General features: G+C 40.7%; 1 protein-coding gene across 1 annotated transcript in view; it reads right to left on the reverse strand.

The window, feature by feature from the left end:
* Positions 1-604: 604 nt before the first annotated feature.
* Positions 605-27702, reverse strand: part of LOC120546409 (MAM domain-containing glycosylphosphatidylinositol anchor protein 2-like) — a 137550-nt gene continuing 110452 nt past the window's right edge. Inside the window, exons 13-18 of the mRNA XM_039781333.1 lie at positions 19843-19863; positions 17836-17991; positions 10517-10678; positions 3013-3143; positions 2385-2481; positions 605-1510 (exon numbers count right to left, since the gene is read on the reverse strand). Of these exons, the coding sequence (XP_039637267.1) occupies positions 1422-1510; positions 2385-2481; positions 3013-3143; positions 10517-10678; positions 17836-17991; positions 19843-19863 (656 nt within the window). The 3' untranslated portion in view covers positions 605-1421. The remainder of the gene's footprint in view (positions 1511-2384; positions 2482-3012; positions 3144-10516; positions 10679-17835; positions 17992-19842; positions 19864-27702) is intronic.

Raw genomic sequence — 27702 nt, forward strand, 5'->3', positions numbered from 1 at the left:
AAAGTGTCTCTATCCTCCTCTATGATCTTTTCTTTCTGCAAAAAAAAAAAAAAAAAAAGATCCAGAGCCTCAATTTCACTGTTGCCGCTGTTTTTATCCAAATTGTTTCCAAACCTGGTCTGTCAGCAGTGCCTGTTCAGCTGCCCTCACATTGAACTATGCATAGGCATAGGCTTAGGCGCACGCACACGCACACGCACACACACACACACACACACACACACACACACACACACACACACACACACACACACAGGCAACTGTCCCATCAGGAGTTTATCTGGGTGGAGCACAACCCCATACTCCCTCTGAACACGCATGCGCTCCCATCAGCACTTGTGGGGCAAAAGAAACATGTAGAAAATAGCCCATCAGAGGAAACATGAACAGAGATGTGTTCGATGTTGATTAACACCCAGGCTCACGATTTCGGTTTGTAATCTGAAGGCACTTTGTTTCATGGCAGAAAGTAAAGTGGCTTCTGTTCCACAGGCGGACCGCCGACTGAATATTCGAGTCAGGCCTCACTAATCGGACCGTTCTCTACTCTCTGCCTGTTCCTCCTCTCCCTCCGCTCTTCCTCCCCTCAACACCCCCTCTCTGCTCTCTTTCCACCTCTCCCTCTCATTCCAGCTCCTGAGCTTCGACTTCTCTCCCCGAACCTCCAGTCCAGCTGTCTACACCTCCGCTGATTCTTCTGCATTCAATGTTCTGCCACCATACCGTCGGTTGGCCACTTGGCCTCGTGAGCACAGTGTTAAGAGATACATAGGCAGCTACAGGGGAGTACGCAGACAGAACTAATGTTGCCAGAGTCCTTGTTTTCCTACAGTACAGCACCGAGCAGATAAAGAAATGTCAAGGTGTGACGTGAGGCTGGAGTGAAAAACAAGTGTCGGTGATTGGCATCTGGTGCGAAAAAATGAAGATAAAGATACACAGAGAAAGGTCTGATTCCATGTATTTGTAAGCAGGAAATTGTTATTTCCTATTCAAAAAGTCAGCAGTGTCTATATTCCGCCGCCTTCTAAAGATATTTTCATAACTTCATAAAATAGTTCTTGTGCTTTACAAACTGTCCTCCCCTCGACGCTTGTGAACTCTTTCGCCAAAGTCCAGGCTTACTCATCGCACGCCTGTCTTTGTGCTCGTAAAGAGTCCAGAGTCCTGCACCGAGGAGCGTTTTCTGTAAAAGAGGTCTCTTTAAAAAAAAAAAATTGCGCATCTTCTTTATTACTTTTTGTGTAACTTTTTTTTTAATCATGATTTTCTCTCTCTTTCATTAATTCCGGTCCCTCTGTGGTCTGTCAGAGGACCCCTGCTGCTTTCAGGATGCATGAATCTTTGGTGATTGGATGCCGAGGGTATAGTTCACAGACGGTGGGTCTGAATATTCGCCTCTGAGATGACGGAGAGAAGGGTCACCTCTGACCTTCCAGGAGGGTCATCACCAAGGTGATGCATAGCAGCCATATATGGGAGCATGTGGGCGGAGCCTCGGAGCTGAGATCTGTAAGGGAAGAATAAAAGAAACAGAAATTAATGGTAGCAGTTGATTTTTATTATTCTCCAAAGAATGAAACACAAACACACCCCCAGAAACAAAAAGAGAACAACTGTGTTGGAAGGCATAGTTCGCCATTTTGGAAAAAATGTGTATTCACTTTCTTGCCTTGAGTTAGATGAAAAGATATGAGAGTGGTATCAATCTTCTCATCTAACTCTCAGCAAGACAGCAAATACTTGTATCCCCCAAAATGTCAAACTGTTGCTTTAAGGCACAACTGAACTTAAGCGACCACTCCTATAACTCCAAATTAGGTAATGCTGTCACTTTGAATCCCAATGGATCCAAATGAAATATAACTCTGAATAATAATCTTGCGGTAATAAAAATAATATGACCAGGATCACTGGCTCCGATTCTCTTTTAGAAGCCTGGCTATTATCCAGCAATGACGTGAAAAATGCCAACAGATTACCCTGATTCATCTATGGCATGTTAAAGGGATGCCTCTGTTCGAGAAGCTTTTTGAAATAATGTCCCTCCAACTCTGAAAAACGCGAATGAAATTAAAGGAGAAGCATTTGTCTACCTACCAATATCACCATTTCAACTGGAGGCCATGTGCTGTTTTTACCTTCTGTGTGGTCCTGCAGCACAATTACAGCGCTCCACTCAGCCAGCGTGGCTATCATTCATGTGATTACAACACTGTTGTTATGGCAACCGTGTTCTCCCAACGAATTGGTGGGTTCAATGCTGGCAACTGTCTAAGATTAGATCCCCTCTCGTAAATCTCAACCTTGTCCAACGAGGCAGAGTGAGAAGCTGGAGCTCAGATAAGAAGGGGTGGAGGAGACGGAAACGTGGTGCTACTCACTGGGTGGTGGGTCTCGACACTCCCCTTCCTCCAGCGTGACATCATCGATGGCGATGTCTCCCTCGATGCCTGGTCCCCGGATACCTTCTAGTACCACCTACAGAGAGAAAAACATGTTTGTCAGATTATATGTTCAGCCTTGGTAGACCACAAAAACAACAAAATTAGCACTGCTTTTAAAGGAAGTACACAGTGTAATTTAGCTAAATTACACCTTATGAAAAATAGCAGTGTTTGATTCAGTTTTTGATCTCACAATTTTTTTTTATTAAGAACGCGTGTGGTGTTGGAGCAGTTGCAAGTATAAAAGACAATAAAAAAAGACACAGAAGTGCAGCTGAAACTATAATTATTTTTCCACAAATGCAGTCGTAAAAATGATAGAGAATATTGCAGTTCTATTTATGCTACTCGCAAAGAGTAGGCGTCCTGATGGAGTGATACTGCTTTCTCAATAGCAAACAATGTCCACTTCTCTGCTTAATATCACAGCTTGCGAAGTGCTACATCAGTATGCCGCCCCCAAGGGAGCTAATACTTTAACATGCAAACACAGTCAGAGAAGAAAATAGAGGGCAACAAGAGCAATGCTGCTGCGTATTGGAGTGATTGAATTTTTTGGTCTTACCTGGAAGGATGCTGTCGGATGGATGCTTACTTTTGCCTGCTTCCAGCGGTCACCTTGGTTACCATTTAGCGACCACGCGGGACCTTCGGAGGTTGTTTGGCCCTTCTGTTTTAGGAGGGCGTTTAGTGTTCCTGCATGAGGGAGAGAGACAACACATACATGTCAGCACGCGCACGCGCGCACACACACACACGCACACACACGGTTCCAATAAATATTTTAACATCTTGCAGCACTGTACTGTCCAACCTCCAGGCAGTGGACCCACAGTGGGCCATGGATGCTATATGCTATTGGGCAGTGTGTAAGCAATGTAAGTTGGCTAAAAGCTGAATAAAAATTCTAAAATGTTACATGGTACTACAGTATAAGGTATTTTTGTCTGTCTTGCAGTCCCCATTCCTCTCAGTTGATATGATATACACTAAAGTAGGTCATCAGTAGGCTACTCAAGGTAAGCAGTTTGGTCTATCTTTTTTCCCTAATTGATTTCTGTTTGCATCTATTCTCGCCCATGCCCTCTCCTGTCATCTTGTGTGCTCGCTTTTTTCTGTCTCTCCCACTCTTTATCACTATTCAAGGCATATCGTTTATTTATATCTTGAGAGAATAAATAGAGACATTATCAGTATAAAAATAAAATAAAACTGCGGTGCAAAAAAACAAACAAACTGATCTTACCAATAAATCTACTTTATGACTAACTACAGAATTACTTATGATAATGAGATTTCCATATTCCAAAAAAAGAAGTCCCAGATAGAACAAAATATGCCAGCTTCATATCTTGGAAATACAAAATGTTTTGTTTCAGACGTGTTGTGTGTCAAACCACAAACAAGAACTTTGCCTTATCAAGTTAAATGTATGGCAAACAGATTATAGAAAATCGTGATCGTGACAAAACTGTGTTCAGACAGACCTTGCAGTGACACCAAGATGGACTGCTGCGGTAAAATAGGGATCAATACCATTTACTGGAAATAATGGAGAACAAATCCTAAAGAGATCTCTGTCAAAAACGGGGAAGAATCTTACCAAAGATGTTAAGTTCATAACAATATGGGTCTTTATTATTATTTCATTAAATATCCTAGATCTAAAGTATTTTAAAGTACTGTAACGTTTGAAACGGCAACAATGCAACTGTCTGAGTAATTCTACTCCTATATTTGAGATACCACGCAACCACCCAGACTGGAGGAATTCCAGTTTAAAATTGCAAGTGAAATTGGGCTTGGCCTTTAAACTTAATATTCACTACGGTATCCTGCATTTCAAATGTATGTATTCATCTGCATTGGAAGCAGAGCCAAGTAGTAGCAAAGGTGGAACTCAGGTCATATGAATTGATACATTTAATAAGTTGTGATTCTGCAAGCGATGATAAATTATTCTCTCGCTTGTATTAATCCCAATTAATTATCACTAATGGGCAATGTGTGATGAGAATTTCTGGTGAGTGGAAAGACCTTCCCTGTGGAGAACAGTTCCTAATTTATCATTAGTTTCTGCTAATATTTCTGCTCAGTCCGGCTTCCTTTTTTCATCATTCGACTAAAGCTGCTGCACAGGAAGAAACTCCTGGATGTCCAAACCAACTCTGCATGTGAAAATGCAATTTGACAGTTCCATTTAAACTGAATTCATATAACCCTTACAATAACACAAAGGTACTGGCTCTTATTGAGACAGAATATACCATATAGCAGGTCTGAATTGAAGAATCCCCTCAGTGAGACCTCTTGTCTGGCCCCTGGCTTTGATATAAAACACAATTGTTCTCTCAGATGATGACACAGAGTGCAACCACTTTACCCTCCTCTCCAAACCAACTGATTGTGTTAGTTTTTTCTATTCACCATACAGGAAGACAGCGAGAGAGCGATCAGTATCCTCCAGCAGTGGGCCAGCAGCAGCCAAAGACCCAAATCAGGTTAGCATTGACATCATAGCGCAGCTCAGTGGGACCACTGTTCTGAAGTCAAGTGAATTTCACAAGTATGGAAAGCAGCACCTTTGCGTTGACGCAATTGGTGAGCAAAAACAGCATGAATGCAACTTTGCTTTTGATGCATGGTTGCCTCAGCGAGGTGCCTCATTACTGCTCATCTCTGTGAGGAAACGATGGGAAGGCTACACTGCATGTCCCTGTTCATCAGCACAGTATACAGTACACTTTCCCCAACGACAGCACAATCTCCAGTGAGAGATGAGCTCTTGTGCAGAACATGACCTGCGGTTTCATCTCCCGGTGAAGTGTTTAGGATGTAGGAGGATTCTTGCTGAGCTGGCTGGCTTACATTCTTGTTTGAACTCATCTCGATGTAGGTGGTAATGTCAGTGTCATCACATCCCGAGCAAAGGCATGTGCTGTATATTCTTTGGAATATATATATATTTTTTAAAGGAATACCTGTGGCAGACACTTGTGAAATTTAAAAAGATCTGAGGAGAGAGAGAGAGAGAGAGAGAGGTGTGAGTCTGAGAAGTGAGAAATAGCTCCTGGAAATTTTAAATTATGTAGTGAGGATGAGGGGGCGGGGGGTAGGTGTGTGTGTGTGTGAGGGGGGGGGGGTGCAGTACCACCCTCCTTGCTAATGGAAGGATGACTCCATTGCTTCTCAGAAGGTCAGGCTTAAAACAGACTTGCTTGGTGTGCTTTGCTGGAGACTTAATCCTATAAAAAAATGCGACACGGGCTCCAAAGGCAAACTTTGATATGCGCTTCAGTAATTAAGTGTGACCATGTCTCAGGTATCCCCCCGCTAGCTAACTACGGAGGAGTTTCTTTGAGCCTCTGCCACTGTTCTCATCAGTGTGTGGGCGAAACCCCTTATTGACTGATTCTGGCCTTCAGCGCTGCCGTGCCACAACTTGACTGTGACTCACCTCCACAGCACAGTCCCAAAGAGCATCAAACTCCCAGCATTTCAAGAGGGAGCTGTGCCATGTCTGATGGCTTTGTGACTCACAGATCTAAACAGGAAAAAGCCTTTAACTGTTTAAAACGACAGTTCAAGAGAACACACACATATATATATATATATATATAGTTCCATATCCCCCATAGTTTTGATGCCTTCAGTGAGAATCTACAATGTAAATAGTCATGAAAATAAATAAAAAAACACATTGAATGAGAATGTGTGTCCAAACTTTTGGCCTGTACTGTATGTATGTATATATATATATATATATATATATATATATATATATATATAAAAAAAATATATATATATACACGTGAACATACATTATTAAGACCATTTGTCATAAGCTTTTTGGGTAGAAAATATCACAAACCAACATTCCTGAGCTCCTGGGTGAATTTCTCTCACGGCCAGAGAGGCAGAATACTAAATGGAGCGTGGCCATGGAGGATCTGAGCTGGGTTTCAAGTCCTTGACATTTAGCCCATTCATCATAACACGCCACAGTCTGGGCATGGGATCACCACAGACGGGGAGGGCAGGGAAGAGAGGGTCTGGCTGGCGATCAATTTGAGCAAATTGGAAATGTCACGGCCTACTCAACCTCGGCAGGGAGCCGGAGGAGCTCACGTCTCCCCGCTGAGTCGCCCTCCGACACCTCTATCCTTATATTCTCTCCACCTCCCTCGTCTCCACCTCTCCAGATGTTTGGTCCGGCCCCCCCACCTGGACACTTCCACTCGGCCTTTCCTCTGAGGACAGCTGAAAAGTAGCCTGGCTAAATGTTAGACCATATGGAGTCCTGCTGTCAACTCAGTGTTGCACTTAAAGGGTCAGTTCCCCGAAAAAACATTAACAAAAACACCGTGCTGCTCGTGGTATCAAGCTGTGAACGTTGGTTGGTTGTATTTGCAGAGTTTTTGAGATATTTCTTTTGAGTTGTCTGACACCACTGAAATACAATGGAGGTAAATGGAACTTTCTTTATTGTGCGCAAAGCTGAGAAAATTCACATTTTCCAGAAACAATGTTTTGATTACTCATAATAATCCGTTGAATGTATTCACAGTGATATCTGTGGATTGCGCTGAATAAGCAGGAGAACTCACAGGGTCAGTGAGATATAAAAATAAGAAAATAACGACTTTTACTCATATTTAAGCCTATGTATATTATGAATGCAAATAACAGTAATTGAACAAACACCAAAGGGAAATAAAAAAGTTGGAATGACACAAGATTCACAAAAGAAAATATAGCTTATAAAAGATATATAAGCCAGTGCACTGAAAGGAAAGAGCGAAAGAAGAAGAGAGAAAGCTGAGGGGGTTGGAGCAGCAGGTCCAGCAGAAGCTCTGAGCGGAGCAGGTGGAGGGTGGAGATGGCGCTGATACCACCGGCGTCTCACTAGAATACTGAGGTAAATGCAGCCAAATGCTTGCTGTAAACATGTTATCAAAAGAGAGAAGAGTGCAGTTGCCAGCCTGTAGTGATTTCACAGTTTATTGAACAAGTTTAATGAGCACAGAACTGAAACTCCCTGTCCCCTCTTTGAGTTCATTCACTATCATTGCTCTCTTCCTCTACCGTCACTTTGTAAGTTATCTATTTTTCCATTCTTTTATTTTTAGTTTTTTTTTGTCGACTAAAAAATATGTTTAGGGAAGTAGTATTTTTAGATGCTTTTTTGTGGTGCACTCTCTTTTTGTCAGGTATCACTGTCATTTCCTTTTTAAAGGCACTGAAAACACATTTTCTCAATCAGCTTCTTACTAAGAGCGACAGTGAACACAAACAATCTGCCAAAGTCTCAACAGTTTTGGTTATTTCACATGAGATATATTGGTATATTTTGTTTATGTCTGTGTTTTTTGTCACTGGTTTGTAGTGGGTGTGCCAAAGCTGGGAGAAGGTGATGTCGCGTACTTCCATGCACCAATTAAGATTTGACAGTACTTGAATCACAATCTGATGGGGTTATTGGGGTTGTTTTGCCACTGTCAATCAAATTAACAACATCTGCCACCAAGATTACAGGTTTCCCTGACGTTAGCATGTAGCTACATGTAGCAGTGTATGTTCTGTAAACCCTGCAGTGGCGTGCTTGGAGCAGATGACCACCCAACTGGCTCAGGATGACGTCATACATGGCCAAAAGCGGTGTTCAAATCTGAGGTTTTGGCTCAAAGGGATTTCTTTTAAATACATTTACCTTATTACATGAAGCTTTGACAATGTTTAATATGAACTTCCAACACTGTAACATTATAGATATTACAGAAAATGAAGATGAAGATAATATGTCTCCTTTAAACTCTTAATAAATAATAGTTAAGGATATTTCTTTTTTCAAAACTCTAACTTTGACCTATTGAGAGAAACTTTGATTTGAATCCAAGGATTTGAAAATTCCGGCCTAGTGTTAGGATACAAAAAGACACACTGGCAGACAGCTATGTATGCCCGTCACTGTGCGAGTCAGCCTCAAATACCACACAAACTGGGCTCCAAGGCTGCTGTGCTTGTAATATATGTCCACATTTGTTTTGGATATGAACGGATCACCGAGAATGGCTCGATGGATGCCATAGACATTTTTACCACTGCCAAAAACTGTAGTCGCTGGGCTTTTTTTTTTTAAAGTTGCAAATGTCAAAGGTGATAGTCCATAACACAAGAGAGATATGTTTGCTAAGAGAGGTGCCTATTCTAGTAGATTAAAATGGGAGACATCTGGTGGCTTGGGCCTAACAGCTACTAACCAGCCCAACATATGATTCAACAAAAACACAATTGTGCAGTGACCTAACACACATCAGTTGATGACTGGAAAAAGGTTGTCAGGTTCCAAATGCACCAACACAGGAACCATCATGCATGTGGAGGTCAGTGTGGGAGTTGAATTGATTTAAGTGGCTTATATTGGGTCCATTAATATGTGGAGATCAAAGCCTCACTGCCAAAATAGATCAGACTTCCTAACCCTTGGGTCGCCTAGAATGCTGACTGGGTCGTGGAAGATTTGACAAGAGACAAGATTGACTGAAACAGTCCTCGCTTTTAGCTCCCTCCATTGTCTTGAAAATGGAGAACTGTAGAATTAATTTTTTTGCTATTATTGTAAATGCCGTGCTTTGAGTGCACAACATGAACTTGCCATCTAACAAACTGCTCTCATGCCCTAAAGCTGTGGTAGGAAACTTTATTTTTGGCGTCATTGGGAAAAAGTTCAATAACAACCTTTCAGCATATTGTAATAACTAAAATTGGTCTAATAGAAAAGAAGACATTGCATGCAGACTGCATTTCCTCTTGGCTCTGTATTCAGGCTTCAGAAAATGTAGCCTTCAAAGGTCTAACAATCACAGGTCGTTTCAGAAAGAGAGAGAGTGTTCCTATTGGCGGTTCTGCGCATCCATTGCCTGTGCGAAGAGCTGCCAGAAAAGGTCTTACGCTTCTTCACATTCTGCTGTTTTCTACCCACGGCAGCTTTAACAGCATTTAGGCCCCATGATACCAAGATGACCCCACAACCCCACCCAGCGTTGTCCCTCACCTGCCCTATGAAGCTGTGCAGTAGCTAATGATACAGGGTGAAGCTCAGGCAGAGCAAACACCAATAGAGGCCTTCAACAACATATTATCCAGCCGCTTTTGTGCTAGAGATCCAATCTTTCTAACCATTCCCGAATGCACAAACACGCAAACAGCCTGCTCTCAGAGCAGGGAGTGCTCGCGGTCAGCTGATTGGTTCCCCGGTGAAGGAAGCCTAAGAGTCGGACGTAAGCCACAGATGGCTCATTCAGTCGCTCTGCCATCTTCAAATGGGCCGTGTAAGGTTGTTATCTACATTTAGAGAGGAATGTAACAGCTAATGCCCAGGATTTGTGTACACACCTTTGAAAGGGTTTGTTGCAAAAATGAGATATATTTTGCTTGAAACACCTGACAGCTGCACTTACAAAATCTTAGCATGAAAGCACAAAACTCCCTGCAGCACCTGCCATGAGGACAAACTCTCTGGAAATTACTGAAATGCTGTTGCTTACAGGGAAAAGTGCTGTCGTTGTCCCTTTTTTTTCCTCAGTGAGTGTTCCTGTCTCACAAACAACCATTCTTTGACAAAAAAAGGAAAAGCCCACTGTGAAACACGCAGGTGGCGGACAGCAATTTCAAGATCCCTTAATTTATGTCCCAAAGCCAGTGTGATGTCCCATCGATCCCCGTTTTTTAAATTTCTAAATACAATTTCTTGTGTTGTTGCCTCATTTACTGCTATTTCGTTCTCCATATATAAGAATGAATCTCCTTCATTTTGCAGTGAATTGCAAGTTCCACTTTAAGTTTGTTTTTGTTGCTTAAGCAACCAAAAGCACAGAACAGTGACAGATTATTTAAGGACATTGTAATTATCATTTTCTTCACAAGTTTCCATGAACCATTGAGCAATAAATATTAATTAAGATGATATTTTTGGCATTGAATATAGTATGTCAGATTAAACCCAAGAGTAACACAGTCGTTTGTTATACAGACTGGGGACAATGAAGCATCTGAGGAATGCATCTTACCTATGTGTTTCCCATACATGTGGTAGAAGAAGCTGAAGCAGTAGGCAGGTGGGTTGGTGATACCGTAAGGGTTTTTAGGTGCTACGTTGAAAAACGGACTAACAAGCCGCGCCTGATCCCCTTCCTTCCGTGGTCTTGATGTCTCAATGTACATGTAGAAACCTTGAAACACAGGGACACATAAAAACACACATAAGACATATATACAGGAATTGCAAGTAAGATTCACTAGCAGATATCTTAATATACAAAACCTACAATGTACTTTGTCAGGAAGTGGAACATTTAATTCTGGTATTTTATAGTCTCACATTGCCAGACCAATCTCCACAGCGCTGCTGAGGAAGGTCTGGCAACAACAGAGCATACACTCCTGAATAGGGTTGGGTATCGTTTTTTTTTTTTTCGATTCCGGTGCTAAATCGATACTTTTAAAACGGTGCCGGTGCCTAAACGGTGCCTGAACCGGTACTTTTCAATAAAGTAAAAAAAAAGAAGAAGAAAAAAAATAAGGGTAGTAAACAACAGTCAGTGACTTTTTTATTGCTAAGGCCATGGTCAAAATTAAAGATTTAATAATAATGTAATAACTATAACAATAACAATAACTTATTTCACCAGTAAATTGCTGTTGAACCCCAGATGGGAAAAGGGTATTTTACAATTACTGTGAATGCACCACGAGGCTACCTGTTTTAAGTGAATGCACCGTCTGTGTTGTTTAATTCCGACAACGGCAGCTGCAAGTGAACGCACCGTCTGTGTTGTTTAATTCCGACAACCGCAGCTGCGAGTGAACGCACCGTCTGTGTTGTTTAATTCCGACAACGGCAGCTGCAAGTGAACGCACCGTCCGTGTTGTTTAATTCCGACAACGGCAGCTGCGAGTGAACGCACCGTCTGTGTTGTTTAATTCCGACAACGGCAGCTGCAAGTGAACGCACTGTATATCTATGAATTGCGACAACGGCAGCTGCTGCTGCGCTGCAGAGCAGACTGTTACATCCCGCTGTTGAAGTCCTCCACAGTGAAATACAGTCACACTTTACACTGTTTAACGTTAGCTGTCAGCATTTTACCGGTGTTTAATCCAGCTGCTAGCTAAAGGTAGGCTAACGTTACATGCTGTCAGGTGTAGTGTAAAGTACGGTGGCCGGGAAGTGCAATGCAACATTACAAAGAATGAAACACTTTTACAAAGCTTGAGACAAATTTACATTTTGGAAAACAAATTTACATTTTGGAAAACAAATTTACATTTTGGAAAACAAATTTACATTTTGGAAAACAAAATAACATTTTAGAAAACAAATTTACATTTTGGAAAACAAATTTACATTTTGGAAAACAAATTTACATTTTGGAAAACAAAATAACATTTTAGAAAACAAATTTACATTTTGGAAAAAAAAATAACATTTTAGAAAACAAATTTACATTTTGGAAAACAAAATAACATTTTCGAAAACAAATTTACATTTTAGAAAACAAATTTACATTTTCAAAAACAAAATAACATTTTAGAAAACAAATTTACATTTTCGAAAACAAATTTACATTTTAGAAAACAAATTAACAAGATGCAAAACACTTTTACCAGTCCCGAAACAAATTTACAAATGACAGATTCTTCACGGAAAGGGAATGTACCACATACCGGAAGTGATGAGGTGTTGTTGGTGAGCGCGATCAATTTGTGTTGTTGTGAGTGAGTATATGGCGTGAATGAAGTTTATGGTACGTGTGGATCGGTGAAGTCGTTGGAACGGTTGAATCTGGAGAAGCTCACTGCCCATTCCTGGGAGCCAAAACCGACACCACGCAGGCCTGGAGACCCGGGCCGTATTGGGCCGGGGCGGCTGGAGGAAGGGAAGCCGGGAGAATCAGATCCAGGACTGAACGGCGAGGGACTGTCACAGCCTGCTGAAATTTAAATCACAGGTTTCCTAAAGGGGGTCTGGCGGGTTCGGACTGTGGACGACCGAACCCGACTTAAAGTCTCGTTAAATAAATAAATACATGCAGAAATAAATGAATCATTAGTGTTTAAACTTCACTTTGAAGCAGAACCTCTTAGTTCAGAAGGGTGAAGTTTCCGTTTGTACTCATCTGTGAACTGATTATAATAAATATTCTTTGTATTAACACATTAATTAGTCTCTTTGTCTTTTTGTTTAAAAAACTAGAACATCGCATGAGATTTTGACGATTTATAGTGATTTTATTTCCGTTAGACCTTTGCCTACGTTACGCTGATGCATTAAGGACGGCCCATAGACAGTATATAAGGGGAGTGCCTCCCCTGTTCCAAGATGGCGGCTCTATTGACGCTTCGATCCATAACTGCCGTAGTCAAGGCGACATGTATACAACCCTCATCACTTCCGGTATGTGGTACATTCCCTTTCCGTGAAGAATCTGTCATTTGTAAATTTTTTTGTTTGGACTGGTAAAAGTGTTTTGCATCTTGTTAATTTGTTTTCTAAAATGTAAATTTGTTTTCTAAAATGTAAATTTGTTTTCGAAAATGTTAATTTTGTTTTCCAAAATGTAAATTTGTTTTTAAAAATATTTTTCCAAATGTAAATTTGTTTTCTAAAATGTTATTTTGTTTTCCAAAATGTAAATTTGTTTTCTAAAATGTGTAAATTTGTTTTCCGAAAATGTTTTTTTGTTTTCCAAAATGTAAATTTGTTTTCTAAAATGTTATTTTGTTTTCCAAAATGTAAATTTGTTTTCTAAAATGTTATTTTGTTTTCCAAAATGTAAATTTGTTTTCGAAAATGTCATTTTGTTTTCCAAAATGTAAATTTGTTTTCTAAAATGTTATTTTGTTTTCCAAAATGTAAATTTGTTTTCCAAAATGTAAAAGTGTTTCATTCTTTGTAATGTTGCATTGCACTTCCCGGCCACCGTAGTAAAGTCAAGCACCGAAATGAGGCACCGAAACTTTTGTTCTTATTCGGTCTCGTTACTACCGTTTACGTCGGCACCGGTTCCCTATTGGCACCGAGTTTCGGTACCCAACCCTACTCCTGAATAGGAGAAAAAACGGTCGTGGTTGTTTGCATTTCTTTAAACCAATCAAAATCATCTTGGGCGGCTCTAGCTTCGGACGCAGCGACCGTGGCTCTGCAAAATGGTCTCGGGAGGGAACTTGTTTAGGTGGAACATTTGCAGTCCGCAAAAGAAAAACTGTTAACTGCTCACACAAAACAGGAATGTGAGCTATTTAAAATGCATGGCATACATGGTTAAAAGTAATTTGCTCTTACCAGCGTATCGCTGTGTGTATTTTGTCCTTAGCAAAACCCTGCGAATCGGTCCAAAAACGTCCCACTTAGAGAGCAAATGCTGTAAACATATTCTTTGTAAATCTTTACAATCATTCCCCAAACGAACCAAGAAGGCCTGCATTGTTGCACGATCCAAATCTTCTTCAAAACTTGCCCTTTTCAGGATGTAACGTTGCTAGTACTCGACCAGGTTTAACGTAAACACAAAGAAAGCAGAAAGTGAGGGACATCCGCTGGAACTTCCGGCAGCACCCAAACTATCCGGTAAATGAACCGTCGTCGATCCAGACTAGGTTAATACTACTAATTTTATAGTTTTGGTCATCATTTATCTCAGTTTTGTTAACATTGTACTCACCTATTCTAGGAAAACAAGCAGTCAGATGACTCTACAGGTTGTAAAAAGCCAACACTTAAGCCAGATTTTCTAAACCACTTTATTTGAAGCTAAAACCGACAGCATATAGAGTATATTATCTGAATATGCCTTGTTGATGTCCTCAGGACAAAGTCATTATGCCTTGCTGGTAAATTGCACAAACAGTGCATATATCCTTTAAAAAATAGGAGAGCTTATGTGAGGCAGTGTTCAGACTCCCACAACTACTTTCTGACTGCCTACTATACACCCTCAAATTATTTGTCACTGTAAACACTAGGAAAAAGCGAGGCATCTTTGGTCATGCTCAGTTGCGTTTTCAGCCAGTCTGTGATAGCATGATGGAAATAAAACCTTCCATATCAGAGATAAGGGGCCGAGCTTTCTACGACGGACAGTTCTCCTTTTACTAATGGCAATAACCAGGGGCAAATCAAGGCGATAACAATTGGGTTACATTTATGCTCCCTCGGTCTGACAGTCGTGGACAGGCCTCTGATTGTGTCTGAGCCACATGATCTGAAGCCAATCTCTGCCCTGCCACAGGCACAGGGACGGTAGCTAGCGAGTGTCTCTGCGCCCCTCGAGCCAAAATCAAATGGAATATCTCCCTCGGTTAGATCTCATTTCAGATAATTATACGCAAAGAGGAATGGGGCTGGTAATGAAATGCTGGACATTTTGAAACCATTAGGTTATTAAAGCCAATGCATTATTTACCACTTCAGCTGCTGCTACTGCCACAGCACCATAATAGGCACTTATATTCCACCACAGATACCTTCCATCAGTGGATTCGTGTAAAATCCTCTGACGGATTCCTGCAAATCCAATTATTTTAATTCATTATTTATTAAGTTTCTGAATATTGAATACCTGCACATGTACAGTAACTAACGTATTGAATACTAAAATGCCAATTTCTCTGGTTTAGGTACCCATGGAAACAGCAACAGAGACTCAGTTACACAATTATTATGAACATAAATGATCAAGGCTGCTCATCGTCAGATTGTGCTGCATGGATGACACAATGAGTACAGCTGAAATCATCTAGTAAGCAGTTGGACACTTGAATCTTTCTAACTTATTTCAACATGTCAGAAGGGTAAAACTTGACATGTTTGCATATATTGTATAATAGGTACAACATGTTGTACCTATGCTGATTTCATATCTTGTCACGTTATTGAGCAATAGCATGATAATGACACTGTTTGCCGGTGCACTGTGGGGATTCATGTATTCATGCATAAATTACATAAGAAATAACCATTTAAATGTGTGCATTCAACCAACGTTTTTTCCAATCAAATGAGCAGGTGCTGGGTTTTCTGAGCCCCACTGACGGCTGGCAAAAATCATAGCTTACATTTACGCCAACTGTTTTTTTCTGAGCACAATTTTGCAATATAATTGTTCATCTATACAGATAAATCCCCAGCTGACAAATTCAACTGAGTAACTTGCTTACTGGTTAGTGAATGTTGATGATTTGTATCTAATTCGCCTTTTAATCTACAGGTATATTACATGTATCTATCTATGTATACGTATATCACCTATTTGAACTGCCATTTGTCTCAGATTTGTAATTTTTTATTGTTTGTTTGTAAGTCTTATTTTACGGTTTTTATTTGTATTTCTATTGTTACTTCATTCTTTTTTATTGCTTGTTCTTTTTACTGTTATCTTTAACAACTGTTCTCTTGTGAAGCACGCTGTGACTTTGTTCTGTAAAAAATGCTTTATTAAATAAACACATTATTATTATTTTTCTCTAAAGGTACATATTCTTGTTCAGTGTCATGGGTGTTGAGGCCTTTCTCAGCATGTGTTGCGCAAAAGCACATAGACAAACACTTTCACACTTGCACCATTGTCAATTTGAAGTTTCCAATTCAATTCCAGCTTATAACACATGATTGGACTGTTGTAAACACAAAGTGCCAATCACCGTGCCACCACAAGTATGAGGCTATATTAGGGAATGCTCGATCAAACAATCACCTAACTGACCACTTATCCAAGGCATCAATCAACTAACCATTCGCTAAGCCCCTGCTGCTTAACGGGTCAAGCTTTCTCTTCCAGCCGTGCACATAAGAGGTTTACAGAGAGGTTTACAGTGAGGACGGTGGCAGATTCACCATAATTTTTTTAAGCAGTGCGTCACTGATTTCTGACAAATTTCTTGGCCGATTTTGTTGGCCGATATGCAACTGTTGCTAGCAGGTTTTATCACTGCTTAGTAGCAGCTAATTAATGCTAACTCCATGGACGCTGTCTCTGTATGTATTTTAAAACAAGAACCCTGTAAAATTGTCTTTAATGTGCACTTGATGGCTACATACAAGGTTTATGAGCTAAAAAGACTGAGGCTAAAGCTACATGTCCCCGGTAAACAGTCAGCATCATAGTGCTACGAAAGACGGTTCAGTTCAGCATCCTTTCATATTTTTAATACTGTGGATCAAACATGAGTATGTACCTTCTGTCAGTCAGCAATAAAAAACCTCACTGCCCCTCCCGACCAGAAAATTACTCGGTGGGGCACATAAAAAAAAAAAATGAGAGAGACCCTCCGTCTGTTGCTGATTTTAATCATTTACGCTATGACAAATTAGTTGCGAATATGCCCAAATTGCTAATTGAGTGGTGAGTTTAATTTAATTATACATGGTATCCTAATAAACTTGAGTTTCAGTTTTCTCCTTCTTTCCATATATACACACTCCCTCTCTCTCCTCCTGATGAAGTCGTAGGTTCTGACACGCTCATCATGACAGCTGGAACACCGAAAAAAAGACTGAGCTAACAAAGGACTCAGATTACTCTTAATATAGATTTAAATGGATGGACCTATTTTTTTTTTTTTTACTTATTATTTTCTACTTTGACAACTTATGTTGACTGAATGCATTGTTTTGTCCCTCCAGTAATAAAACTTGGTTTTATGTTACTTCACTTGGATGCTTGGATGTGACAGCTTCACTGTGCAGAATAACGTATGTGCAGAGTTTGTTTTCAAATCTGCTGACAGGGGGACAGTTTCTCTGTGCTCACCTAAAATCTCGGCAGTTTACGGTGTGGTGTGAAAACTCGAGGCCTTCAGTAAACACTGAGAATGATTTTTTTTTTTGTCCAGTAGGAGACATCTTGTGCCCAGCACAGTTGCATATTCATAGATTCTTGATTGTTGAACGAGGGAAGACAATGTTGAAGACCCATATCAGACAGGTAATGTTATTTAAAGGAGATAATTGTTTATGTTAGAGGATCTTTTAAAGTAGACTTGTTCTCAGAGCACCTCCCCATCCATCCATCCATCCATCCATCCATCCATCCATCCATCCATCCCTTTGCCAGCTTGTAGTATTTTTAAACAGTATGTTTATAAATAGGTGGTATGCTTGTTAGCTGAGATTGCTAACGTTTGATTTTAACCTTTAGAGCAGATAAACACGCTGTTTAATTCATTCCTCATTTAGCTCTTGTTCTATATTCTTGGTTTTTGAAAGTCACCCTCTAAACTATTTTGTATACCAAGCATTGCTTTTACTACAGCTAAGCTATGATTGGATAGTCACTGTCTGGGGAGGGGTTCAGTGAATGGTTAAAGTTAGACTTTTACAACTACTTACCCTGCTTGGAACCACTGCGGTCACCACTGGGCCCGGTGTTGGGCGTATACTTGGTATCGCGGGTAGCAGCGCTGTGTCGCGTCCAATCAAAATCATCATTCTTGTCCTGGGTGAACATGCAGATGGGCTCCTCCTCAAAGCTGCAGTGGAACTCTCCTGGTAAGTGACAGAGCAGAACCAGGCTCTTACATTCACATCATTATAAAAGAGTAAGAAGTTATACACTGCCTTGTAGGTACAGTATGTGTGCAGTGTGACACCTACTGTATATTTATGAGATTTATAAGTGTGTATGTGTGTCTCGGGGGGGATATATATAACAGCAAAGTCCTAATTACACCACACGATCTGGTGAACAGAATTTCAAAATTAAGATGTGACCTCTCGCTGACTGAAGTGGTAACGTCACGGAGTGTGTTTGGTTTTCCCCTGACAGCGAAAGGAAGTCTCTGCAGCACTCTGCAAAACATCCAATGGCAGTGTGTGTGTGTGTGTGTGTCTGTGTTTCAGAACTGGTTATTAGACGCTATACCATGACAGCCCACTGCTGAAGCATGGGGGTTAGCATTTAAAACACACTCACACACACACTGCCTTTGTAAATAATATAAAACTAAATCCAAATCTCATGTGAAAGAGGCTGGAAATCATGATTTCTAAAGGTATAAATGGTTTTGTACATGTAGGTGTAGTAAGTAGTATGACATTAGCATGACAATTTTAATACCGGTAACTCTTTTTTTCATGATTGAAAGTCAAAAAGATTGTCTTCTAATGTTTGGTAGTGTCTCACTAGTAGGATTCTGTAATCAGTTTTTCCATATTGACGCCGCCTTCCTTCATCTCTATCACACAACTACTACTGTATAGTGGGTGTGCTTTCCACGGCCCTTTGACTGACATTTTTAAACTAGCGGAGTGTTCAGAGAGGGAGTGAAACTGTCGGATGCAGGCATGTGTTCTGATAAATATTCATTGATTTATTAAAACGTAGCTGGGAGCAGTTTGGAGTGGTGACCTTGCGAGGAGCAGAATCTGCAGCTTTTACTTAGGTAATGGAGGTAACACAGACTGAGGTAGAGTGTGGGTGGACGGACCAAGGGAAGGAAGAAGGGCAGCGATGCTGCGAGGCAGAGAAAGAGATAGAAAGTGAGAGCAGGAGAGAGAGAAGCGCAGGGAAGCGGCTGGGTTGCAGGCACTCCTGACTCTTCTCCTCATAGGCATGCAGATTTAAATGGAGGTCTAGCTCCGGGCGCTAGACACTAACGCCCCCATCCACTGTGAGCTAAACTAAATGTTTTTGCCTTCTGCGCCCAGGAGAGATAGGAGGATTTGGAGGAGAGGCAGAGGAAGGAGGGAGAAAGAGGAGGCGTGCAGGTAAGATAGTTTCCTTCAGGGATTTGGATAATGATGTTGGTGATTAGGATGTTTGTTATTATGTTGGCAATGTTTGTGTAAACACCCACCAAAATATATATCTATATAAATAAATAAAGCACAATACACAACAGCACACTGCAGCACAGCAAACAATGATTAAGTGTGGATTCTCAAGGCGTGAATGATGTGAATATGTAAAGTTTCAACAATGAAATGTGTCATAAATGGGACTAAAGAATATAAACATAAGGCACAGATGCACACATAAGTAATGCTCACAAAGCACAGAGCGTGCGCACACAGACACACACACACACACACACAATAACACACAAAACCACATATCTCATGCAAATACACTCCATCCAAAATGCACAATGTCCTGCGGAGATTGAAAGCTCTCAACATGTCGAATAGCCTGATGCAGGTTTACCCAGAGTTCCTAAAGGAAGCCTTATTTATCATACTTCATTAAGTGCTACTTAAGAAGGATCTTCCAGTGCAGTGTGACATGTTGCGAGTCAAATCTCTACGGGATGTGCAGTTACTTTGTTCTCACAGACTGTGCTACGACAAAAGGAGCTTGCTCTCTGACGAGACATGCTAAGTGAGGTGCACATTACTTACTCAGGTGAGGGTTGATGGGAGCTGTAAAAGAGAAAGGCCAGGGACAGTCATTAGTACAGAATATCTTAGCTGTCTGTCAATACGTGAGACACTTTTTAAAAGGGAACACGCACGTAGCAGTACAAGCACTGAAACTGTCACACGTTTGGCTGGTATAATGTGCTCCACCACAGGTTACACAGAATACAACAAAAGCATGCACACAGTAGCTGTGCTATTAACCTTTCGCCCTGTTGTCATCTACTGTTTAGGACCAGAGCTAATAAAAGTCTACATGTACAAAACTTCCAGCTTGCACACTTTGCTCAGTGTTCTACTGTCATAAAAACGAAATGAAAGAGGCCCATGGGAAGCATGGGAATATTGTCCTGTGATACAAAAACACTCGACGCATAGTAGAGTGTGTGCGCACCATCTTGGTCAGGCTCTATTGCTTCTACAGTGTGCAAATAAAAAGTAAATACAGCTAAACAGGAAGCAATCCACTGACACACACAATGGAATGATTATTGAGCAGACAAAAAGAGAGATGTCTGGGATTTAAAGTGGAAAAGGGGACAGCCGTCCTCTGCCTTTTATCAAATGTAAAAGAAAGAGGGATTAGGAAGACCAGCCTGACCGCATTAATAAGCTTATAGCACAACTGCTTATCATTATTGCCATTTACCGGCATTGCTGATGTTCTTGTTGAAGGTGACTTCCATTTAGAGCACTAAGCCTATTTTATACTTCCATTTAGAAGCCAATATATCATAAAAATGAGTAATAATCACAAGTGAGTCTGCTAATCACTTTCCTGTAACATCCTCGATTCTTTCTATTTTCAAAACCGCCATTATGGGAAGTTATAGATCAAACACTGATGACTTGAGTCCATTGAAATACATGCAAGACTTCTTTTGCATTCTGTCCACCTAACCGTGGTTCAATTCTTCCCTCATTGATAATTTAAGAGGCTACCGCCGCAGCAAACACAGAAAGGTCAAGGGTATCACACAGAGTTGCAACGAGCCAGTTAGTCGGCACTTCACTTTTTGCAGGGTAAATACCATTTAACCTGTCAAGAAGATTCATGGGCATTTTCATGATCGATTGCTGACCGGTTGAATAGATGCGATACATCAGCTTTACCACAAAACTACGTTGCCGCATGATTTATGAAAACCTTGCCGTTCATGGGTGGAATTGATTTTAATCCTAACCAATTAAAGTGAGTAATAACAAATCATTCCTACAAAGGAAAACATGTACTGAAGAGTGGGGAAGTACTGCAGGGGATGGTGGAATCGGCTTTTTCTAAAAGCAGAAACTCAAGAAGTGATTTCTGTTTATTGCTGTGCGCTTCATGGAAATGTGTGTCCACTTGTTCACTTGCAGTGGGGAGAAAAGAGACATAAGGCACACAGAGAGAGAGAGAGAGAGAGAGAGAGAGAGAGAGAGAGAGAGAGAAAGAGGAAAAGGGAAAGTGAGAGAACAAACCATTGCATTTCCAATTGAATCATATAAAAGATTCAGTGAACTGCAACGCTGCAGCTGAAGCCTTGTCGTGAGCATGGAGAGAACAGGCTGTACACCCTCATCATATACAAGCTTTAATGATCTTTTATGTCACTGATTGTGAAAATACCTGCATCCCAACACTCGATGTGTCCTTCTGACTCTACACTGGGCTGCATAGAGTGGCATTGCTGCAATGGAAGTCTCTGCAGAGAGGGAGGAAATCATCCGGCCTGTTGCAGAGAAAATCTTTTATATGACAACTTACAGCCTCAGGCCGCTGAAACGGATGCTGGGTTTTCTGACAAAATTCTATTCTTTCAGCCACCCCTCCTGCTTGCCGGCTCTTTCCCCTTCAACCTCCCATTTCCTGCAGCTCTCCTCCCTCCCCTCCCCAATCTTTCCTGCTGCCCCCTTCTTTCTTCCAAGACCGTGGTTATGAAAATATGTATCCTTGTCAGTTTTTCTTTTTTCACCTGCAGCCTCCCCAGGCTGACTCACGGTGCCTTAGTCCAGATGAATGTGTCTGCTTGAGCAATATCTCTAACCCCACTGAGGAAATCAAGCTGAGCACGAAGCAGGCCCACAGGCTACTTTACTACTGCTGTGCATGCACACACACTCTCTAAACACACATATACACTAACAGATAATTTAACTTCCAATGTAGAGGACGGTATTGGATATGGGAAAACAAACAAGGAAAAAAATTAATTCAGATTTAGATTTAGATTTTTGACTCAGGAATATTACAGCCTTATCTTCAAATACTTCTGTAGCTCCTGTAGGTTCACACAAGTGGACCACAAATACACTTGCACTGTTGTTAAAGCATATGTGTAAAAAGCCCTAAAGCAAGATGGAGAGAGTTTAAAAAAAAAAAAATTCTCTTTTATTTCTTTCGTAATGCTGCAGCACTCGTCTTTCACTTCCAGCTACAAAAGCCTCAAATAATGTGTGAGGATGAAATGTAAGTTTGATGGTTCTCAAAATAAACAGTCCCATTGATCATGGTGTGAAGTGCGCTTTAAATGCAGCTCGTTGAAAACATCTGTTGTGAAAGGTCATGTCCTCAACCCACGTATTAGGTGCGTGTATGGTTTCTTCTTCTCCAACTCAGAGGACAACACAAACTGTTGTTTGACGCATGACTGCATTCCAATCCAAATTGCCTAATTTTGATTCAAACACAAAGTAAGCTCATTGACCGCCAAAGGACAGCGGTCCGTAGAGGCCGTTCCGGATACAAACACTGACCTCATCTTGGCTGGATTCCCTGCCCACCGCTCTGCGGCTCTATTACAAAGCAGCAGACAATTCCATGGCTGCAGCCAAGTGTCCTCACAGACAACAGCAGCCCAGCTTCTTCTTTTTTTCTCTCCGCTGACCTCATATAATTCAGGCTCTCCAAGATTCCCATCTATCATGTTTAGGGGGTCTGGGAGGGTGCCATGCCATTCTGAGAAAAGCCCTGTGATGGCTTCACAGCTCCAAACATCAGTTGGAATAATAACAGCCTGGGCAAATGTAATTCAGCAATCTTCCCCTCATGTCTCCAAGACAGCAATAACACGAGCGACATCACACTATCGTGTCCTTCGATCAAACTGTTGTTGCTCCACTAAGAGAGGATGTAATTGTTCTGCACTGGTCCTGCAGTAACACACACAGACCCAGAGACCCACCCAAACACAGCCATGTACAATAAGCTCCTGTGTGTTGTCCTGCTCACGCATCAGTGTGAGTATGACACATTGATACATGCAAGTGAACCCTTAATGGACTTCCACATGGATGAGCTTTGTTGTGGTTTAAATAGTAAGTCGAGGATTGAGATTAAAAAAAAAAAAATGTAGAGGGCACCTGGGTAGCTCACCTGGTAGAGAGTGGCCTATATACAGAGGCTTAGTCCTCGACGCAGCAGCCGCGGGTTCGGTTCTGACCTGCGGCCCTTTGCTGCATGTCATTCCCCCTCTCTCTCCCTTTTCATGTCTAAGCTTTCCTGTCAAAAATAAAGGCCTAAAAATGCCCAAATAAAATAATCTTAAGAAAAAAAAATATATAAGTAGAGAACAGCAAAGGACCCTCGGTAAATATGCTAAAATGAAAAAAGAAGCTAATGAAAACATAGAACTAGTTGAAACCGTGAGAGGTGCGCCATATGACTTTATATCGGTATATCTTTTATTTAATAAAGGGGTGTTAAATCATTAATTATATTATCGATAGTGACCAGACAGCAGGTGCACTGTCTTTTGCAAACTACTATGCCTTCACAAGTGGTTTTATGTTGCTGCAAAGTATTTCTCAGTATTTTATCATCTTGTCATGAATACCCCTATAGTGAAAACACCCTGCAGTAACACAATATTTTAAGAAATACCATCCTCAGAAACCCTATGCTGCAAGGTATTCAAAAGAAATAGAACAATTATTAAACATAAAACTTTCAAAAACTGTGATTCATTGAGTTCTCAGGTAAACAGATGAAGACAATGACTGAATAAAAGCTCAGAAAGGGATTACAGTGAACCGCCGCTGGCCAAATAATAATAATACCCAAACACCTCAGCTATAGTAGGCGATAGGAATCATCACAAGCAGATGATTGTATTTAATGTAAGATTTAGTAGGTTTTGACTTTAGGACAGGCATATTACTGTATATGTCACTATGAGCTGCATAAAAATGGAAAATTAAGAAATAGCAGCAGTGTTTTACCGTGCCACTATGAGGGTTGACAGGAGGCTTAAACATTAAATCCTGCGCCTTGGAGGAAATCGGAGAGAGAGAGAGGAGTGTTATGAGGAACACCAAACAGATGCCGAGTTTGTCACTGCAGCAAAATTTAAAAGAGCATTTTCGGAGCTTGGTGACACAGCCATCCTTCATTCTACAGCTGGGGAACCTATAACTGCTTTTGTGTTTTCTTGCCAACTCACAGAAAAGCTGCTACCATCGGATTTATGTGCATCAGAACGATCGCTTGGCCTATTGGGCAATGACGAGCCCTCATACTCAGATTTTAGAGGCCTTATGTTAAAACTAGGACAGCAATGTCTATCTTAACAGCTAGCAAACCTGCTATGATATTTCTTTGGTTTGTTGTTTTGTTTCCGTACACACACACACACACACACACACATTCTTTTTCAGGGTCATGGGAAGTGAGATACTATATACCCTAGTGAAAGGCAGGAAGCACTGTGTTCGTCATTGCAAGGCAACCATACAAACACAAACACAAACACAGAGAGACAAATACTCATTGACACCTGAGGGTTATTTGGACTCCCAACCTGCATGTCTTTTTAATTTGTTGGAGGAAATCAAAGCAAACAGGGAAAATGTGCAAACTCCATACTGCAAGAACCAGGGCTAAAGGTGATTTCACCCTCATAGCCTTCTTGCTGTGAAGCAACAGAGCTAATAAAAACCATCACAGACTAGTAATGATTGACTTTAAATGCACAGTAGTTTGTCACTTTTAAAAGTATTATGTTTATGTGTCTGATTTAACCTGGATTTAACATTCAAGATTCAAAAGTGCTGCATTTTTTTCAGCATATTCAGAAAAAAAAAATCTGCCCCAGTTGTAAGGTAAAATTATACAATAATATTTTGTACATGGTTGCCAGTGTGCAAATGTGCAGAGTGGTGCATTTTTTTGTGTGAATATTTGAGCATGGAAACATCATACAAAACCTCAGACAAACCCTTGTCCTTGTAGTGAATGTTTTATATGCCAGCTGGGTTACTCAAATAAATCGGGATACTGTGTAATGTTAACACTTTGTCCATGTTTCAGTTTCTGCCTGTTATCTGCACAGGGTGTCTTTGGCTCATGTGACAAAGTATCAAATCAGGGAATTCAATGAATGACGAAATGTCCCCATCATGCACATCTATTAAATGTCACTGCCAACTAAACTTCACCAATTATGTTTTTCTTTTTGTTGTAGTTGGTTTTCTGGGGTGTTCACAAAGCTGTTCCCACCATCCACAATTGTTGTAGTTTTTTGCAGCTATGAGTGGCTCCTCCATTTCCTTTGCGCATTGCATTGTGGGAGAACAGTGGACAATCAGTAGCACAATCAAAAATCAGTGTTTTGTTTTAGCATTCATACTAACTTTTTCGAGTATACCAATGTTGCTGAGATTTAGTATGTAGTATGGACTGAGTTCAGACAGCGCACATAAGTTGGGGCTTCCATCAGCTGACTGGCATCAACTGATTTAGCCATGTTTTACAATCACGGGTTTACTCACCAGCTGCTTGGCTACCAACTGACTAGTAACCATCCATCCATCATATTTATCCATCATATAAATCATATTTATCCAGGTGTACATAACCGTCGTTATAACAGGACACTTCTCACTTTTCATCTGCTCAGTACTATGCACTAATTACAACATTGTTTGCTCCTGCAGTTCCCTCTACAGCCTCAACCTCCTGTGCTAAGCTTTTGGTGGGTTCAACCAAGATATAATGTTCATATATGTGTTTGTTTAGGGTTGACTTGTTCTCCCAGCAGAATCCTTGTTGCTGCTCAGATTCTTTGAGAGCTCCCTTAAACAGCAGAGCATGTTCTGCCTAATCTAACTGCATAACAAAAAATAATAATAAAATATAGATGACTTAGTAAAAAAAGACTCTTGTCTTTGGTCCACATCTAATTACAAGCATAACTGGGTTTCTCTTTCTTCCAAGAAAATATTACATTAATTTATTGATGAGATAGATCAAGACCCAAATCTAACATACTGAATAATCACAACCGCATATAACATAATTTAAAAAAATCACACCCATTCATTTCAGTTCACCATAAACTTCTAAAACCTACAACTTGTTTAGAGACGCCCCACAGGTCCCTGTTCCCCAGTGAGAGTGGAGAGAAAGCGATAATGGAGATGATGCTGGACTGTATTTCACAAGTCAGTCAGGATGTCTTAAGGGACACGTTCTGTGAGCAGAGTGGATTCTGCTCAGACCTGCATAAGGCTGCTACAACGATGCTATGCTGTGCGTGGGAGAACAGAGTAGCCCTAGAGTGATAATTAGTCTAGTCTCTTGTTGGGCAGCCAATTCGCACATCAGCATTGTCTGTCTCCTTCTTTTTTTTACTTTGTTCCTCTATATCTTCTTGTTTTCCTCAGTCCCAACCATGCTGCCTCTATCTCTCCTTCTGTGCCTCTCTGTCTTAATTAGCCTCAATTCTCTTGACTTCACTTTGATTGGATTCAGTTTGATTCAATTTAGCAGAATTCAATTCAAGGTTTGGCAGAGACCACGCCATATGACAAACTACTCCAAAAAATAAAAGCAGAAAACATTTCTGTCTCTCTTCCCCAGTTCCCCAATTCTCTGTTCACCTGCCATGATGAGCTGCAGTGAAACTGAATAATTCACAACTGCAGCAGCACAACTCAGTAAGACTGCAAGCAGTCAGTGATAAGCAGGAAACAGTCAGATAGTTTGTTTCTGAAAATGCACATCTCAAGTACATGTGCATTTGTTCAATGGCACTGCTGGATACTAATGTAGTGTTTGTATTTCAGCCAGTGTGTCGTCCAACAGGCTGGAGTATGTACATCTGCAGGTGGCTACCAAGCGGGCCCGCCATACAGTACACATCATCTTCATGATTTCCTTCTGGTTGTTACTCTATTACTATAGTCCTGATTTAAAACATCATCCAAATATAGACCTAGACGGAATTTTATTGCTAGGCAACAGCCTGGCCCCTTGTTAACTTCCTTACAAATGTTGTCATTCACGTACACTGCAACAGGAAATCAACTTGGTTTATGTGTACAACTGTGATATGGTCTATGTATAATACAATTCATATTAATATTACATATTTGCAATATAAAATCAAAAAAAAGCTTTTTGTTGTGTGGAAAACATCCAAGGAGACAAATTACATCTGGTGGCAAAATAATGAAATGAATCACACAAAAAATACATTGTTTTGGGGAAAACTGAGTAAGGCAAAACATGACTCTTCTTTGACCAGCTGTGTTTGGTCGTGTGACACAAACTACATGTTTGAGTCATCTGATGCTTTGATCTCTCATGCACAAACACAACAAGTCAGCCTTTGCCAGAGTCCAGAATAGACCTGACTCAGGCAATAAAGGTCACAAGGAAAAGATGATTAGTCAGTTGATATGCATTTACTGGCAAAGAAGCCAAACAAGCTGATTTCAATCTTCTGATGACTTAATGTGTTAGATGCAATTCAAATCATTTGAATAAGTTCACTTCTTTAATGGTTCTTCCTCATACATATCACACATACTACATCACCATCAAGATCATCGTAATGATTGGTGACACCAGAGTGAACTTTT

The sequence above is a fragment of the Perca fluviatilis genome, chromosome 18 (assembly GCF_010015445.1).
Source record: "Perca fluviatilis chromosome 18, GENO_Pfluv_1.0, whole genome shotgun sequence".
Classification (NCBI taxonomy): Eukaryota; Metazoa; Chordata; class Actinopteri; order Perciformes; family Percidae; genus Perca; species Perca fluviatilis.